The sequence below is a fragment of the Sphaerodactylus townsendi genome, linkage group LG09, assembly GCF_021028975.2.
Source record: "Sphaerodactylus townsendi isolate TG3544 linkage group LG09, MPM_Stown_v2.3, whole genome shotgun sequence".
Taxonomy (NCBI): domain Eukaryota; kingdom Metazoa; phylum Chordata; class Lepidosauria; order Squamata; family Sphaerodactylidae; genus Sphaerodactylus; species Sphaerodactylus townsendi.
The window spans coordinates 9,451,096-9,466,688 of record NC_059433.1 but is presented as its reverse complement, the minus strand read 5'-3'; the positions used below and the strand labels follow the sequence as shown (position 1 = coordinate 9,466,688).

Below are 15,593 nucleotides of genomic sequence, written 5' to 3'. Positions count from 1 at the left end.
AGATCATAAAGATGCCACTAATCACCCTGTGCAGAAGGGGCCTGGGTTTTCTTAAAGCCATGCTACTAAGATTATAAAGCTGTCATCCTAAGCAGAGGTCTACCCTGTTAAGCCCGTTGACTTCAAGTGACTTGGGAGATTTTGATGTTGCTCAAGGCAGCACTGATAGTATATCCATTTCCCTGGTTGCTATCTCAGTAAGGAGTATAATGCTGTTAAGGAACACTCTTTGTAATGACAGGTTTACTACCATAGCCGAGAGCCTTCAGCAAGTTCGCCAGCAGATTAAAAAACTGGAGGAACTGGAACAGAAGTACACGTATGAGTCGGACCCCATCACGCAGCACAAAAAGACACTTCATGATCGGACGCTGGGCCTCTTCAAACAACTCATCCAGTGGTTGGTAACGCGTGTCTTGCTTGCGCCCATTGATTTTCAGGCCTGCGCCATTCTTGGCCTGGCATCTCGCACATTCGCTCCAAGACCACAGCTGCCCCGGCCATTATCTCTGCCTCAGGCTAAGAAGGTTTTCTTTTGTCCGCGTGCAACTAGTGAATAGTGCTTAAATGTTCCCCCCTTATCTGCAACTTCCCGTAGGGGGAATCGACTGTCTCACAACAGTGTCTCTGTTCCCACCATCTCTTTTCATGCTGATGTTTTGGGAATGCAAGGGAGGGGGGATTATGGGTTGAGCAATGTTGCAACTTACAGGTTTAAACTGGGGTTCAGAGAGCAAAGCGGTAGCTTTAGCTTTCTGAAATTCAGCTGACACAGTTCCAGTAGAGCTCTTGAAACTTTCCTGAATTTTGTTTGTTGACTGGAGTAACAAACCCTTACACTGATCTGCTTCCAGAAAGACAGATAGCACAACACAGGCCTTTTCCTCCCACGTAGTTTAAAACATTTCCAGGACTTTAATAAATTGTTTCCTCTGTGGTGTTTGGAAGTTTATTTCCCCTCATTCATCCTGATGTCAGACTCTTGAACGTGGAAATTAGAGAGACCGTAGGAAAGTCCAAAAGCAGTTTATTCCAGGTCATACGAAGAGTAACAATGTAAAGCAGGATCTGAGCTAGTGAGCTCAGATCCAGGACCTATATCCTTTAAACCCCCCCCCCCCCCCCCGGTTTCGCCCACACCAAATGTCTACTACAGTTTCTACTACAATTACATTACAGAGCTTCAAATGACCTGGGAACCTTTCACACCTCTTTTGAAGGTGGGCTGACGCCAGGAGATTGCCAGAAAGGGAAGAGGGAAACAGGGAAACATTTGCAATTCACACACAGCAAGACATCAAAGCACATCAAAGCATGGTCCTGACATTCTGCCCCCCTTAAGACCTCCTCTCCTTTCAGGCAATCGGGATAAGCCCGGTGAAACGCCTTCACTAAGCGAGGGGCCCGAACATGTTCGGAGTCGACCCATTCATTGTTCCCTGCCGGGGAATGGGTCCACACAATCAGGTACTGAAGCCGACCACGATGTACCCGAGAGTCTAGGACTTCTTGCACCTCCTGGTGAGGTTCGCCCCTCACCGAAACAGGGGCTGGTGCCACCGGCCAAGAGTGCCAGTCGTCCAGGGGAGGCGCCTTCTTGAAGAGACTGCAATGAAAAACAGGATGTACAGACATCAAGTTCTTGGGCAACTGCAACTCGGCTGTCACATTATTAATCACCCTGAGCACCTGAAAAGGTCCAATATACTTTTTCCCCAGTTTCCAACACCCTTGCAGTCCCCGTTAATTCTTGGTGGACAAATAACCCTCCGTTCCCAGAGGGTTAGACTGGGAAATCGGGTTTCCTCAGTTCTTACTCTAAATATGGGAACGCCACAGGGCTGTGTGTTGAGCCCTTTACTGTTCACCCTTTATACATATGATTGTACTCCTGTCTATCATAGTAACACCATTATCAAATTTGCTGATGACACAGCGGTGGTGGGGCTCATCTCTGGAGGGGATGAGTCTGCCTATCGGAATGAAGTGGACCGACTGCTCTCATGGTGCAGGGAAAATAACCTGGTTCTTAACACTAACAAGACAAAGGAGCTCATAGTGGACTATAGAAGGAATAGCTCAGAAATTCAGCCCTTGACTATAAATGGAGATCAAGTGGAGCGGGTGGCTAGTTTTAAATTCCTGGGCGTTATGATTAAAGAGGATTTGACCTGGGGAGTACAGACTACCGCGGTGGTTAAGAAAGCCCAGCAAAGACTGTACTTTCTGAGACTTTTAAGGAAGCAACAACTAGATGGAAAACTTCTGGTGTCCTTTTACCGCTGTGCTATAGAGAGTGTCCTAACCTACTGCATCTGTGTATGGTTCTCCAGTTGCACAGTGGCGAATAGGAAGGCGCTCCAAAGGGTGATCAATACTGCACAAAGGATTATCGGCTGCCCTCTCCCCTCCTTGGAAGAAATCTATAATGCCCGAAGTCTAAATAAAGCCCAAAATATTCTAAGGGACCCGTCTCATCCAGCACACTCTCTTTTTAAACTGCTACCATCTGGCAGACGATACAGGGCCCTCAGAACTAGGACAAAGAGGCTTAGAGACAGCTTCTACTCTAGAGCTGTGGCTATGCTAAACTCCGCTGCTTCATATTGATGTATTTGGGGCTATGTAGGGATGGGTGGAGGATGATGATGTATGAGTCTGAAATTGCATGAGTCTGAAATTGTATGAGTCTGAAATTGTGTGCATCGAGGAATGCTGCTGTAAATTTCGTTGTGCGTGCACAATGACAATAAAATGCTTATGCTTATGCTTATGCTTATATATCCAATCCCCTACCGCAAGGGTGATCAGCTGCCGTTTCTTATCGGCTTGCTGCTTGTACCCCTGCTTAGCCTTCTCCAGAGCCTGCTGCATCAGCCTCCACGCTTGCTGAATGGACTGCACCCATTCCTGAAGTTCCACGGGCCCCTGCTGGACCTCCCCCAGGAATGGAAATGGCTTAGCCGACTGTCCCGAAACAACCTCAAAGGGGGTCTTTCCCGTACTGCTATGCACCGCATTGTTGTAGGCAAATTCAGCGAAGGGCAGCAAGTCAGCCCAATTGTCCTGATGGAAATTAAGGTAGCACGGTAAATATTGTTCTAGAGTTGCGTTCGTACGTTTGTTCTGATCATCGGTTGCTGCATGAAAAGCCAAAGAAAGAGCCTGTTTCGTGCCCAGCAGCTTCAGAAAGTGCCGCCAGAACTGCGAAATAAACTGTCCGCTGCGGTCTGATACTATTTTATCAGGGGCAGCAAGGAGCCTGTAGACGTGGGTTACAAACATGCGGGCCAACTTGCTCGCTGTCAGCAGCAATGCGCAAAAGACGAAGTGCGCCTGCTTTGAAAACAAGTCCATGACTGAAAACAAGTCTGATCCTCTGAAGATGCCAGCCACAGATGCAGGCGAAACGTCAGGAGAGAATGCTGCTAGAACACGGCCATACAGCCCGGAAACCACACAGCACCCAAGTCCATGACCATCCAGATCACCGACTTTCCCTTGCTGGACAGGATGTCGGTAATGAAATCCATAGAAATCACCTTCCAGGGCGTGGAGGGTGCAGACAGGAGCTGGGGGAGGCCGGGTGCTGTCCCTTGCACCCTCTTGGCCATAGCACACGTGGGGCAACCTTTAACATAAGCCTCCACATTCCCCCTCAGCGTCCTCCACCAAAACTGTCTACAGGCCAAATGCAACGTTTTCACAAACCCAAAGTGACCTGCTGATTTTACATCGTGAGAACCCTGCAAAGCTAGGGGGCGCGCCTCCGGAGGCACATAGAGTCGATCCCCCTTCCACCAGAACTCCCCTCGTTTCTCCAGTTGGTCACCACCCTCATCCTGCAGCACCTCAAGGGCCCCCGCCCCCCTGAGGGCCTCCTCCAGCAAGTTGGGCACGGCGGGGGGACTGGAGCGCAGCGCCGCCTGACTGTGGGTGATGACCACCAAGCCCAGTTAAGAGGGGGAGAACATCCCGATCGGAGCAGGGTCCCGCGGGGAAGGATCGGGCAACTGCGACAGAGCGTCAGCCAAACAGTTCGACTTCCCGGGGAGGAAGTGCAGCGTGAAGTTGAAACGGGAGAAAAAGTTAGCCCAACGAAGTTGCTTGGCGGAGAACTTCCCCGGAGCTTGAAGAACCGCCAAGTTCCTATGGTCAGTCCACACCTCAAACGGGAGAGCTGCGCCCTCCAGCCAGTGTCGCCAGGCAGTCAAAGCGCACTTGATCGCCCCCGTCTCCTTGTCCCCAACCGTCCAGTGACGCTCTGCCCCCGAAAACTTGCGGGAGAGATGGGCACAGGGATACAACCTCCCATCCTCCCCCTTCTGTAGCAGGGCAGCACCCATAGCCTTGTCCGAAGCATCAACATGCACAACAAAGGGCTTGGAGGGGTCGCCATGGCGAAGGATGGGTTCCAACGTGAAGGCTCGATTAAGTGCCTGGAATGCTTCCCCACACTCCGGGGACCATGTAAGTGGAGCTGAAGGCTAAGTTGCTGCCGGGTCCCTCTCCTTCGTTTGCAGCAAATCAGTGAGGGGGAGGGCCAGCCGGGCAAAGTCTCGATAGAAATTGGCAAAGCCCAGGAACGACTGCAGCTGATGCCTGGTATGGGGCTCCTGCCACTGCAACACATCCTGCACCTTGCCCGAGTCCATCTCCAGCCCCTGGCTCCAGCTCCTGGCTGGAGATCCGGTAACCCAGAAAATCAAATCTCTCCCGATGGAAGTCACATTTGGGCAGCTTTACAAACAAGTCACTGTCGAGGAGCCGCTGCAGGACAGCTCGCACAGTCTTAACGTGCTCCTCCTCTGTCTGGGAGTAAATTAGTACATCGCCCAAATACACCACCACCTCCTTGAACAGAAAATCCTGAAGCACTTCGTTTATCAAACACATGACAGTCCCGGGAGCCCCGGATAATCCGAATGGGAGGACGCGGTAGGCTAACTGGCCCAGCCGTGTGTTGAAAGCCATTAGGTGTTCGTACTCCTTGGCGAACCGCACTCGGTAGTAGGCTTCCCGCAAGCCCAGCTTAGTGAAAATTTTGCCTTTTCCCAAACAACTCAGTAAGTCTTTGATTAGGGGTAGAGGATATTTGTTACATGCGGAGACAGCGTTTGGTCCCCGATAGTCAGTGCACAGTCGCAGGGAACCGTCCTTCTTCTGCACAAACAGTATAGGTGCGGCAAAATCACTGGTCACCCTTTTTATGAAGCTCCGTTTCAAGTTTTTGTCCAAGAACTCCTGAAGCGCCTGGGCTTCCGACAGACTCATGGGGTAAAGACGGCTTTTCGGGAGTTTAGAACCGGGCAGTAATTTGATCTTACAGTCAGTCTTACGATGGGGCGGCAGCTTGCCGCACTCCATTTCCTCGAACACCCTCCGAAGTTCCCGGTAGGGTCGAGGGAGGGCCAAGATGTCCAGTGCGCTCCCAGCCACCTCATGGGGCCCCCCGCCCGCAGCAGCAGGAGGCTGGATAGATGGTTGCCGTAAGGGGGGTCAACAAATCGGATAGAGTTGGAGGACCAGGAGATATTGTGGTCCCCCACCTCATATACTTGCTCGACCTCGTCCTCATAGTCATTGCCGTACTTCTCCATATGCACCTCTACCTGCACGAGGAAGTAGGGTAGTGTCTCCATTGTCCCATTGAAACGGGTCTTCAAACGCCACCGCTGTGGTGGCTGTGGCGGCTGTGGCCCGGGCGGCCCCGGCTGCTCGGGCGGCATGTCATTGGGGGGTGTGGGCACAGGCTGCCCCCCTCCGGAGGTGGCGGCGGCAGCTGCGGCGGATCCTGGCGATCCTATGTTGCGCTGTAGGAGGTGTATCTCCTGCCGCATTTCATCTCGCTCCCGCCGCCAGGCAACCGCGCCTTGCTCAGGGGCCCCTGCCCCTGCCTGGACCTGGACCCACAACCACTTGCTTTGCGCCGCCGGGTTCCACTCCGAGTAAATGTCCTGGTCCATGGGTTGCGTGAGCCAAGTGAACTCATGCCGCCCATCCGCCTTGGCCCCCCAGCATGGCTGCCAAGAGGGGGCCCAAGAGTAGGGCGATCATATGTTCACCTCACTGTTGGTGAGGATCGTGTTGGTCGGGGATGAGGGCATCCTTCTCCTTGTCTCCTAAGTCCGGGTGTCTCGTCCTTGTTTGGAACTTGCCCCGTTCCCTCATCAGGTTCGCCAGTGCGGGGCCCGCCTGTCGTTCCATCCGATTGCGGGTCAAACTGGGAGATCCTGCTTAATGTCAGACTCTCGAACGTGGAAATAACAGAGACCGTAGAAAAGTCCAAAAGCAGTTTATTCCAGGTCATACGAAGAGTAACAATGTAAAGCAGGATCTGAGCTAGAGAGCTCAGATCCAGGACCTATATCCTTTAGCCCTCCCCCCCGTTTCGCCCACACCAAATGTCTACTACAGTTTCTACTACAATTACACTGCAGAGCTTCAAAGGACCTGGGAACCTTTCACACCTCTTTTGACGGTTGGCTGATGCCAGGAGATTGCTGGGAAGGGAAGAGGAAAACAGGGAAACATTTGCAATTCACACACAGCAAGACATCAAAGCACATCAAAGCATGGTCCTGACACTTGAAACCGTTTCCTGCCAAAAATCCAGCCCATTTCCTAGGCCCCGGTGCCTTCATGCAACTTCCCCTCAGAACCTGGCCTGCCATTTTTTCATGTCCCCCATAAAAGAAACCTGTCCCCCTCCTCCCCCAATCACCCCAGACCTTCACAACTTTAGTTTTGAGCTGCTCCACAGGAATACAAACTTCATTAGTATCCCTGCTTGAAAAACCCAAGTCTGTGTTGTTGTTGAAAATAAAGAATTTGTTAATGGGACGTGAACAATAGCAACCTTTTGTGTCGATTTTGCATGACTGCTGAGGCAAATCCACATTTTCATTCTTTATTCTACGTCCAGTTCCTTCGTGGTTGAAAGACAACCTTGCATGCCCACACATCTTCAGAGACCACTGGTTTTGAGGACTGGGGTGCTATTCACAGTGAAGCTGAGGTAATATTTTTAAATTGGCCCAAATACATATTTCTGCTATACACCTATACCCCTGCTTAATTGTATTATGCCTTCTGCAGGCCACTAGTGAGAGTGGTGGTGAAATGAAGGTGAATGTATTGTCGAAGGCTTTCACGGCCAGAATCACTGGGGTGCTGTGTGGTTTCCAGGCTGTATGGCCATGTTCTAGTAGTATTTTCTCCTGACATTTCACCTTCATCTGTGGTTGGCATGTTCAGAGGACAAATGAAATCTTAGGTTTACCTGTTGGAACTTATAGACTAGTGTGACCAGACGTCCCGCTTTTGGCAGGACAGTCCCGCTTTTGACTAATTTGTCCCGCGTCCTGTGGGGTTTTTTAAATGTCCTGATTTTTGGAAGGCTGCCACACTGCCTTCTGGGGCGCTCCCCTGTTTCCCGCCAAAACGGGAGCGCCCCAGAGGGCAGCGTGGCAGCACAGGAGGATGCCACAGAGCCAAACCCTTGTTTCCCGCCCTGTCACAGGGGAGCTCCCCAGAAGGCAGCGCGGTAGCGCTGCTGCACTGCCTTCTGGGGCGCTCCCCTGTGACAGGGCGGGAAACAAGGGTTTGGCCTTGTGGCAGCCTGCTGCACTGCCCTCTGGGGCGCTCTCATTTTGGCGGGAAACGGGAGCACTCCAGAAGGCAGTGCGCTCCTGCAGCTGCATGCGCGCTCACCCCGCCAATGGTGTCCTGTTTTAAAAAGGTGAAAATCTGGTCACCTTATTATAGACAGATCTTTGGAAAGCAAACATGGAACTTGGTTTTTATATATGACAGCAGCAAGCACACTATTCACACAGAAATGGGAAACTAGATATACCTGCAATTGAAGAACGGTGGGTGAAAGATGGCCACAACGATTACAAAATGTGATCAGATAGTAAATAGGCAAAATGTTAACAACAGGTGTTTACAGTAGTAAGACAAAAGGAGCAGCAGTGGCGTAGGAGGTTAAGAGCTCGTGTATCTAATCTGGAGGAACTAGGTTTGATTCCCAACTCTGCCACCTGAGCTGTGGAGGCTTATCTGGTGAATTCAGATTAGCCTGTACACTCCCACACACGCCAGCTAGGTGGCTTTGGGCTAGTCACAGCTTCTCAGAGCTCTCTCAGCCCCACCTACCTCACAGGGTGTCTGTTGTGAGGGGGGGAAGGGCAAGGCGATTGTAAGCCCCTTTGAGTCTCCTGCAGGAGAGAAAGGGAGGATATAAATCCAAACTCCTCCTCCTCCTCCTCCTCCTCCTCTTCTTCTTCTTCCTCTTCTTCCTCTTCTTCTTCTTCTTCTTCTTCTTCTTCTTCTTCTTCTTCTTTTTCTTCTTCTATTTGCAGTAGTAGATACAGCAATCCTGATGTAATCCCATTTCATAAACCTTCCTCAGCTAAAAGTTAATTCTAGATATACTGAAGGAACATCCCAAGGCTTAAGAAGAGAGCTCTACCATTACCAAGATTTCATAACCGTCAAGAATGCAAACTTAGCAAGAGCTAAAACTATGCCGGCAAGCAACGTTCTGTATAAGAGGAGAGAAAATAAATCCTGCTCGGAGTAATATCTTCGTTCTTTGTCTTTTCAGATTGCTGGTGAAACTGCAGGAGCTGAATTATAAATTGAAAGTGCAGGTTGTCTTTGATAAGTAAGTAAGATCTTGTTCATGTGGACATCCAGGCACTGAGATTTTCCGCTTCCACCCCAAATCTGCCAATGTTCTTTTTCATTCCATCTGTGCTGTCATTCCATTATATCTTTGTCTAGCTGCTTTGATTTCTTCTCAATGCTGTAGAGGAAGGTAAAGGATAGCGTGCCTGTATTAGGATGGCTCAGGCCAGCCCGATCTTATTAGATCTTGGAAGCCAACGAGGGTCGGCCCTGGTTAGTGTGTGGATGTGAGACCACCAAGGAAGTCCAGCGTTGCAACACAGAGACAGGCAAAGGCAAACCACCTCTGTATGCTTTTGCCCTGATCTGGACTGCCTAGGCCAGCCCAATATCGTTAGGTTTCAGAACCTCAGTACGGTCAACCCTGGTTAGTGTGTGGATGGGAGACCACCATGGAAGTCCAAGGTTTCTACACCGAGTTTGGTAATGGCAAATCACATTTGAGCATCTCTTGCCTTGAAAACCCCATGAGGGATCATCATAAGTTGGTTGAAATGTGACCGTTCTGTTACCCAGCTTTCACAGGTTGTGAACTTATTTTTAAGGAATCTCCACCAGCTGCTAAGAGTGTAACAGCACACAACTATTTTAAGTAGCAATGGGGAAAATAACTTGGCTTAGCAATGCGGGAGGCAGACTGGGTAGAGATCTTTTAAAGACTATGTATACCAGAAAATGGCTTGAAACGTATCTGCAGAGAATTCACAAAAGACCAAATTGCAGTTTAAATATTTTTATATAAATTTTGGTTGCAAACAATCATACAATAAGAAGTCAAGGCACATACACACAGTTCCTAGGATATAAACAGGCAGGAGAAGATAGGTAGGAGGATAGCGCAGGGAGTTGGGGAAGTAGGGACTATACGTTAACTAAATTCAGCTGAAGAAGATCTTGTAGAAGGCAAGGATTCAAATGACCAGCATCTGAATCCAGGCGAAGGACGAATTCGTGTCTCACACCAACAAGACCAAGGGAGGTTCAAGTTAGCAATGAGCACTGGAGTTGGGGTGCACAGTATTTTTATACCCTTTTGCCCAGGTAGGGTCGGGAACAAGTGAGTTTTAAGTTTTTTTCTCCTAAATTCTCTGGAACTACCCATGCTGGACTTGCTGGCTTGAGCTCTATCTAAAAGCTCTTCTATTGTTCTAAACCCCGGGACAATGGGAGTCAATTGCTCTTAGATTATATCAGTGATACCATGAATGGTTTATGCAGAGATACTTCTTACAGTCTCTGCCTTCAGTATTCAGATTTGAATGAGGCTTGATTGATTCAGGATGGGATCTTGTTGTTAGGGAGATCATATCTAGAGGTTGGGGAAATGCAAGGAAGCAACCATCTGTTGCTAGAAGAGATAGTGAAAATGCAGCATCTGATGCTAAAGTGGCTTTCCATATTCTTTGTCTTAACAGTATCTTTGCAAGGTGTGGTAATCAAGATCATGCCCACAAACAAAATGAGACCTCCAGGTTATGCTGGAGTAACTCATTCATTGATTTAATCTTGATAAACAGATCTTTTGCCTGGAGCCTGCTTTCAGCTTGGACACTCTGCTATCCACCCATACAAACAAGGAAGCTGGCATTTTCCAGCACATAGCATAAGAAACTGTATGAAATCCAATTTTTCATAAGGCAGGGTATACAGGGCAGGGTTACAGTTCTATCATCCACCCAATGATAGATGTTGCAGGCTTTTCTTGGTGGGGGACATTTTGTAGGAACTTTGTTTCCCCTTTGCCAATGCCGCCATGTTTTCTTGTGTTTCTCCTGTGGTGATTTTAAAATCCAGAAATGACGAATATTATGAAACTTGAATTTTACTCTATAGTCACATTTCTCTCAGAATAGCATACACAGTTCTCCCTCCATTTCACCTTCATTAACAGCCCCTGTGAGATAGGTCAGGATAATGTGATTAGACCAAGCTCAGCAAACAAGGCTAATGACTGTTAGAAGATTTGAATCCTTGGCCCCCACGGTCCTGATCCAAATTGGGTTTCTATAGCGCTTGGTACGTTCGCTTTCAGTAGCATGTCTGAGGAGAATGACAATCAAGTTGGCAAAGCCAAATCCCAGCTTGGAAAAAAATATTTTGTGTTTAGTTTGTCCCTCAGATAACATCAATTTCAGACTTTCCTTTTTTTAACATGGAAAAGTTCTCAATTATATAGTCCTTATGGCAAGAAACGTTTAATAAGGCCTTTACGATTGAATACTCCATTCTTTCTCTGTGGCATGTTTTTCTTTCCACTGATACTTAAATAATATGAGAGAAATTCCTGTGCCTAGCTAAACCAGAATGGTGTAGTGTAGTGATTACAAGTGGTGGGCTCTAGTTTGGAGAACTGGGTTTGATTCTGCACTCCTCCACAAAAATCCTGTCGGGTGACTTTGGGCCAGTCACAGTTCTCTCAGAACTCTTGTCAGCCCATAGGATGCAGGCAATGGCAAACCAAATGTCTCTTGCCTTGAAAACCCTACAGTGTCTCCATAAGTCTGCTGCAACTTGAGGGCCCTTTCCTCTATCACAGCTAACAAAAAAATTAAGGATACTTCAAAGATCTAACCTTGTTTCTTTTCTTCCTTTGCAGAGACGTGAATGAGAAGAACACTGTAAAAGGGTATGTTTTCTTCCTGTTCATTCCTGAGGGTTCCTTGTTCTAAACAGAAGGCTCTCAAGTAGCCTCACAGACATCTGTCTCTCTGTCCATTTAGGTTTAGAAAATTTAACATCTTGGGGACGAATACTAAAGTGATGAACATGGAGGAGTCAAACGGCAGTCTGTCAGCAGAATTCAGACATCTGGTGAGGGAGCTTTTTACAGAAACTGTTTTCCATATTTTTTGTCATATTATTCAGTACAGGTCAGATGCAGTATGGGATGGTAAAAGATTGTAAGACAAACAGAATTTTAACTGGTCAGCTGAATATAACCAGACTTGGTACAAGAGGCGTAGATCCAAGGGGGGGGGGTGCACAATGCACCGGACGCATGGCCCTGTGGGGGCATGGCGGGGGTGGGGCGGAGCGGAGGACGCACCAGTGTACCGGGTGCTTTCCCCACTTGCTACGCCTCTTCTTGGTACCATAAATTGTATATTATTAATATTCCCCACATCCCCTTGTTATTAGTATTAGTAACCCCCACTCACAATTAATCAGCCCTCCCTTCAGAGGTGGGATCCAGCAGGTTCTCACAGGTTCCTGAGAGTAGGTTACTAATTATTTGTGTGTGCCAAGAGGGGGTTCCTAATGGGTGATTTTGCCACGTGATTTTTGCCTTAGTTACGCCCCTCCTCTCAGCAGTAGCGAGCAGAACTTGAAGCAGTCTATCAGGAGGTGCACAGGCGTGCGTGGCAGCCTGCGCCTGCGTGCATTCGTTTCCCGCCCAAGGACCGGCGCAGCGGCTGCGTCCTTGCCACAGCCCTGCCCAGGAATGCCCCGCCCCCGGAATGCCCAGCCCCCATTGTGCCCCGCCCAGCCCCATTGGCGCTATGCCACAGTTTGAATCCCACCACCATGGGAACCTGTTACTAAAAATTTTGGATCCCACCACTGGATCTTCTCCAGTTACGGATGGAGTGGAAGAGAGATCAGCTTGGTTCTCAGCACTGCAGGTCTGAAAGTAGGATTCTGGAGCCAAATTCAGTCCAGAAGATCTAACGGATTAGGAGTTTATAGAACAGAACTGCTGTTGGAGATACTGGGACTGTCTATTCCCATCTGAACCTCCGTGACCACTGTGGTATCTCCTGAGACTCCCTCCCAAGGAATATTCTTTTCTCAACGTTCTGTTGCCATCTTCCATCTGCGGATGAAGACATCTTTGTGTCATGTGGTTTTCCCTCCTTCCTGCCCTCCGTTTATTTGATGTTTCTGTGTTTTTAGATCTAGGTATTTCCTGTTTGGTTTTAACTTGTTTTGCCGCAGCCCCACCCAGGAATGCCCCGCCCCAGAATGCCTGGCCACGCCCCCGTCGTGCCCCGCCCAGCCCCATTGGCGCTACGCCACAGTTTGAATCCCACCACCATGGGAACCTGTTACTAAAATTTTTGGATCCCACCACTGACGATGTCTTCTTGGTAGACTGTGTTTTCCAGGTAGTTTACCGATGCCTTCTTTCGTCATCTACATTTTAACCTTCCAGCAAGCTGGGTACAGGATAAAACACATCACCGGTAACAGATATTAAACCATAACATATAAAGAGAAGAATGCTGCCTTAAAAATACAGCAAGATAACAGTCTTAAAATAGGACATATGCTAATCAGTCAACCCCCAGCATCGAGATATCAAATGATCAACAGGGAGAAGGGAAACAGAAACCAGCCTGATTAAAACCAAGAAAGGGAAGCTGGTGGAAGAAAGGTGGAAAAGGGAAACCCAAAAATCTAGGCCGTTGTTGATAGGGATTGTCTCAGCCTTTGATACTTATAGTCCAAAAAGACACCTTATTTCTTTCTAAATTCTATAGGTGATCTGTTGCGTATCAAAAAATTTAGCTTCGCCATTGTTGCCTATTCTGTTAGCTGAAGAAAAAATTGCCTCTATTGGACTGTCAGTGGATTCACTTTGCCCTTTGTCCTATTCAGAAGCTTATAGGAAATTAAAAGGTCAACTATTGGATAGAGAGTTCTCTCCCCTAATCACCGCAGCCAAGAAAACGTGCTCCCCCCTGTATTTTTCTCTGCCATTTGAACGGGGCCACTTGGCACACTACCTGTATTGCTGAATAAACCCTGTTCAAAGGAGAGCCATAATGCTCGCCATGTTTAATGTTATGCCTTCTGCCTTGTTACATGGCAGATTTAATAAGCAAGAAAAGGCTAAAAGATTGTGCCCGTGTAACGATGGCTCAGTTGAATCTCTGGCCCACCCATGACTTCACTGTCTCAGATTCAAGGAAATCAGATCCAAGTTTGTGAATCTTACTCCTTTACATTTACCCCCTCTCCCCGATTTAATTAGATGACACTACTTGTTGGACAACCCCGTACGATAGTGGCCGACTTTCTCCTGGAAATGACTAAACGCCAGTAGATTTCCCTTCGACCGAACATGTATTCCCTGTATCGTATATGCTTTCTAATCCGTTTTTTTATTATTGTTGGACTGCTGTCTATGCCAATAAAGGCTTGCTTCTTCTATTCTGTTAGCTTGTTCGTCTGTTCTGTCAGATCCGGGTGTTGCTCTGCTTTCCGTCTCGCTGCAAATGCAATTGAAGATTCACCTCAAAACTTTTCATTTCCCTATAAAATGGTGGATGTTGTGATTACCAGAATATCTCCTCAGGGTGTTCCTATCTCCAGCTAGACAAGGGGACGTGGGGGAACGAAACGGACTGTCATGCTCTGAAAAACCGACATTGACCGTTTTTTATTTGTTTGTTTGTTGGCAGCAATTAAAGGAGCAGAAAAATGTCTGCAGAACTAATGAGGTAAGAAAATTCCCCAGTGCTGTCCCTTCCCTTTAGTGTAGCTGACTTTTCATTAGGCAGTATACTGTATTGTACTCTGTCTCAGAAAAAGATGTTAGTACAGTCAGTTGAAGTGCAGCAGTTGAGAAAATTGTAGACGTCACATTAGAATATTGTCTCAAATGCATTCCAATTATGTTTGTACAAAGAAAATTAACGTTGTTTCTACCAAGCAACTTTTCCAGGTCTATAAACAAAATGCTTGGTTAGTTCCTTCTCTCTTTACAACTTTAACTTCCGCATTGGTTTAGCTTAGTATACTTAATTTTTTTAAACAATAAAGTTTGTGAAAACTCAAAAAAAAAAAAAAAAGAAAGAAAGAATATTGTCTCAAATGAATATGAGAATTATCATTCATTTTTACACACTGCCTTTGTCAACATCATTATTTTGTGCATTGTTGAACGTAGCCCATTGTATAATTAAACCGAATGCCAAAATATTTTAACTCGGGAGAGGTGGAGGGACAGCAGGACTAGGTAGGTACTAGAAGAAGAAGAAGAGGAAGAAGAGGAAGAGGAGGAGGAGGAGGAGGAGTTTGGATTTATATCCCCCCTTTCTCTCAAAGGGGCTTACAATCTCCTTGCCCTTCCCCCCTCACAACAAACACCCTGTGAGGTAGGTGGGGCTGAGAGAGCTCCGAGAAGCTGTGACTAGCCCAAGGTCACCCAGCCGGCGTGTGTGGGAGTGTACTGGCTAATCTGAATTCCCCAGATAAGCCTCCACAGCTCAGGCGGCAGAGCGGGGAATCAAACCCGGTTCCTCCAGATTAGATACATGAGCTCTTAACCTCCTATGCCACTGCTGCTCCTACGCCACTAGGACCCAGGTGGGGCATTCTACAACAAAGAAGGCCCTGCATGTTGAGTTTTGTGGTGGAGAAATGTAGGATCCTACTAACATCTTTTTCTGAGGCAGACTATAGTAAGGTTAGTGGACGATATCACCTCTGCCCATGGGCATGCGGATATCCATGCTTTTAACCATTACCAATAACAGCTTGTAAGCCCCTAAAGTGCGCACACAGTGCTAAATTTCCTTTCTGTACGTTCATTCCCACCTGAACCCCAACAAGTTCTTTCATTGGTCTGTAGGACCCCCATAGAGGAACATCTTAGCTGGGTAAAGGGTGAAATTGCCATTCTTTTTGCAACCCCAGAAATGATCGTTGTTGGGGTCAGAAGTGGAGTGCAGGAAAACTCTGTTCATGCCTTCTTAGATATCAGCTTGGATTGGTATCTTGTTTATTTCCTTTCATTTATACCGCACCTTCCCCCCCCATTGTAAGCCCCTTTGAGTCTCCTGCAGGAGAGAAAGGGGGGATATAAATCCAAACTCCTCCTCCTCCTCCTCCTCCTCCTCCTCGTCTTCTTCTTCTTCTTCTTCTTCTTCTTCTTCTTCTTCTTCTTCTTCTTC

The 15,593-nt window shown here is 47.8% G+C and overlaps 1 protein-coding gene across 1 annotated transcript; it reads left to right on the top strand.

Annotated features, from left to right (window-relative positions):
• The first annotated feature begins 209 nt into the window (after positions 1 to 209).
• LOC125439396 (signal transducer and activator of transcription 1-alpha/beta-like) lies at positions 210 to 15,342 on the top strand. Its single transcript, XM_048508502.1, has 7 exons — positions 210 to 400; positions 6,926 to 7,018; positions 8,612 to 8,671; positions 11,291 to 11,320; positions 11,415 to 11,505; positions 14,100 to 14,138; positions 15,337 to 15,342. The coding sequence occupies exons 1-7, from the start codon at positions 210 to 212 to the stop codon at positions 15,340 to 15,342; spliced, it is 510 nt and encodes a 169-aa protein (XP_048364459.1).
• The last annotated feature ends 251 nt before the right edge of the window (positions 15,343 to 15,593 follow it).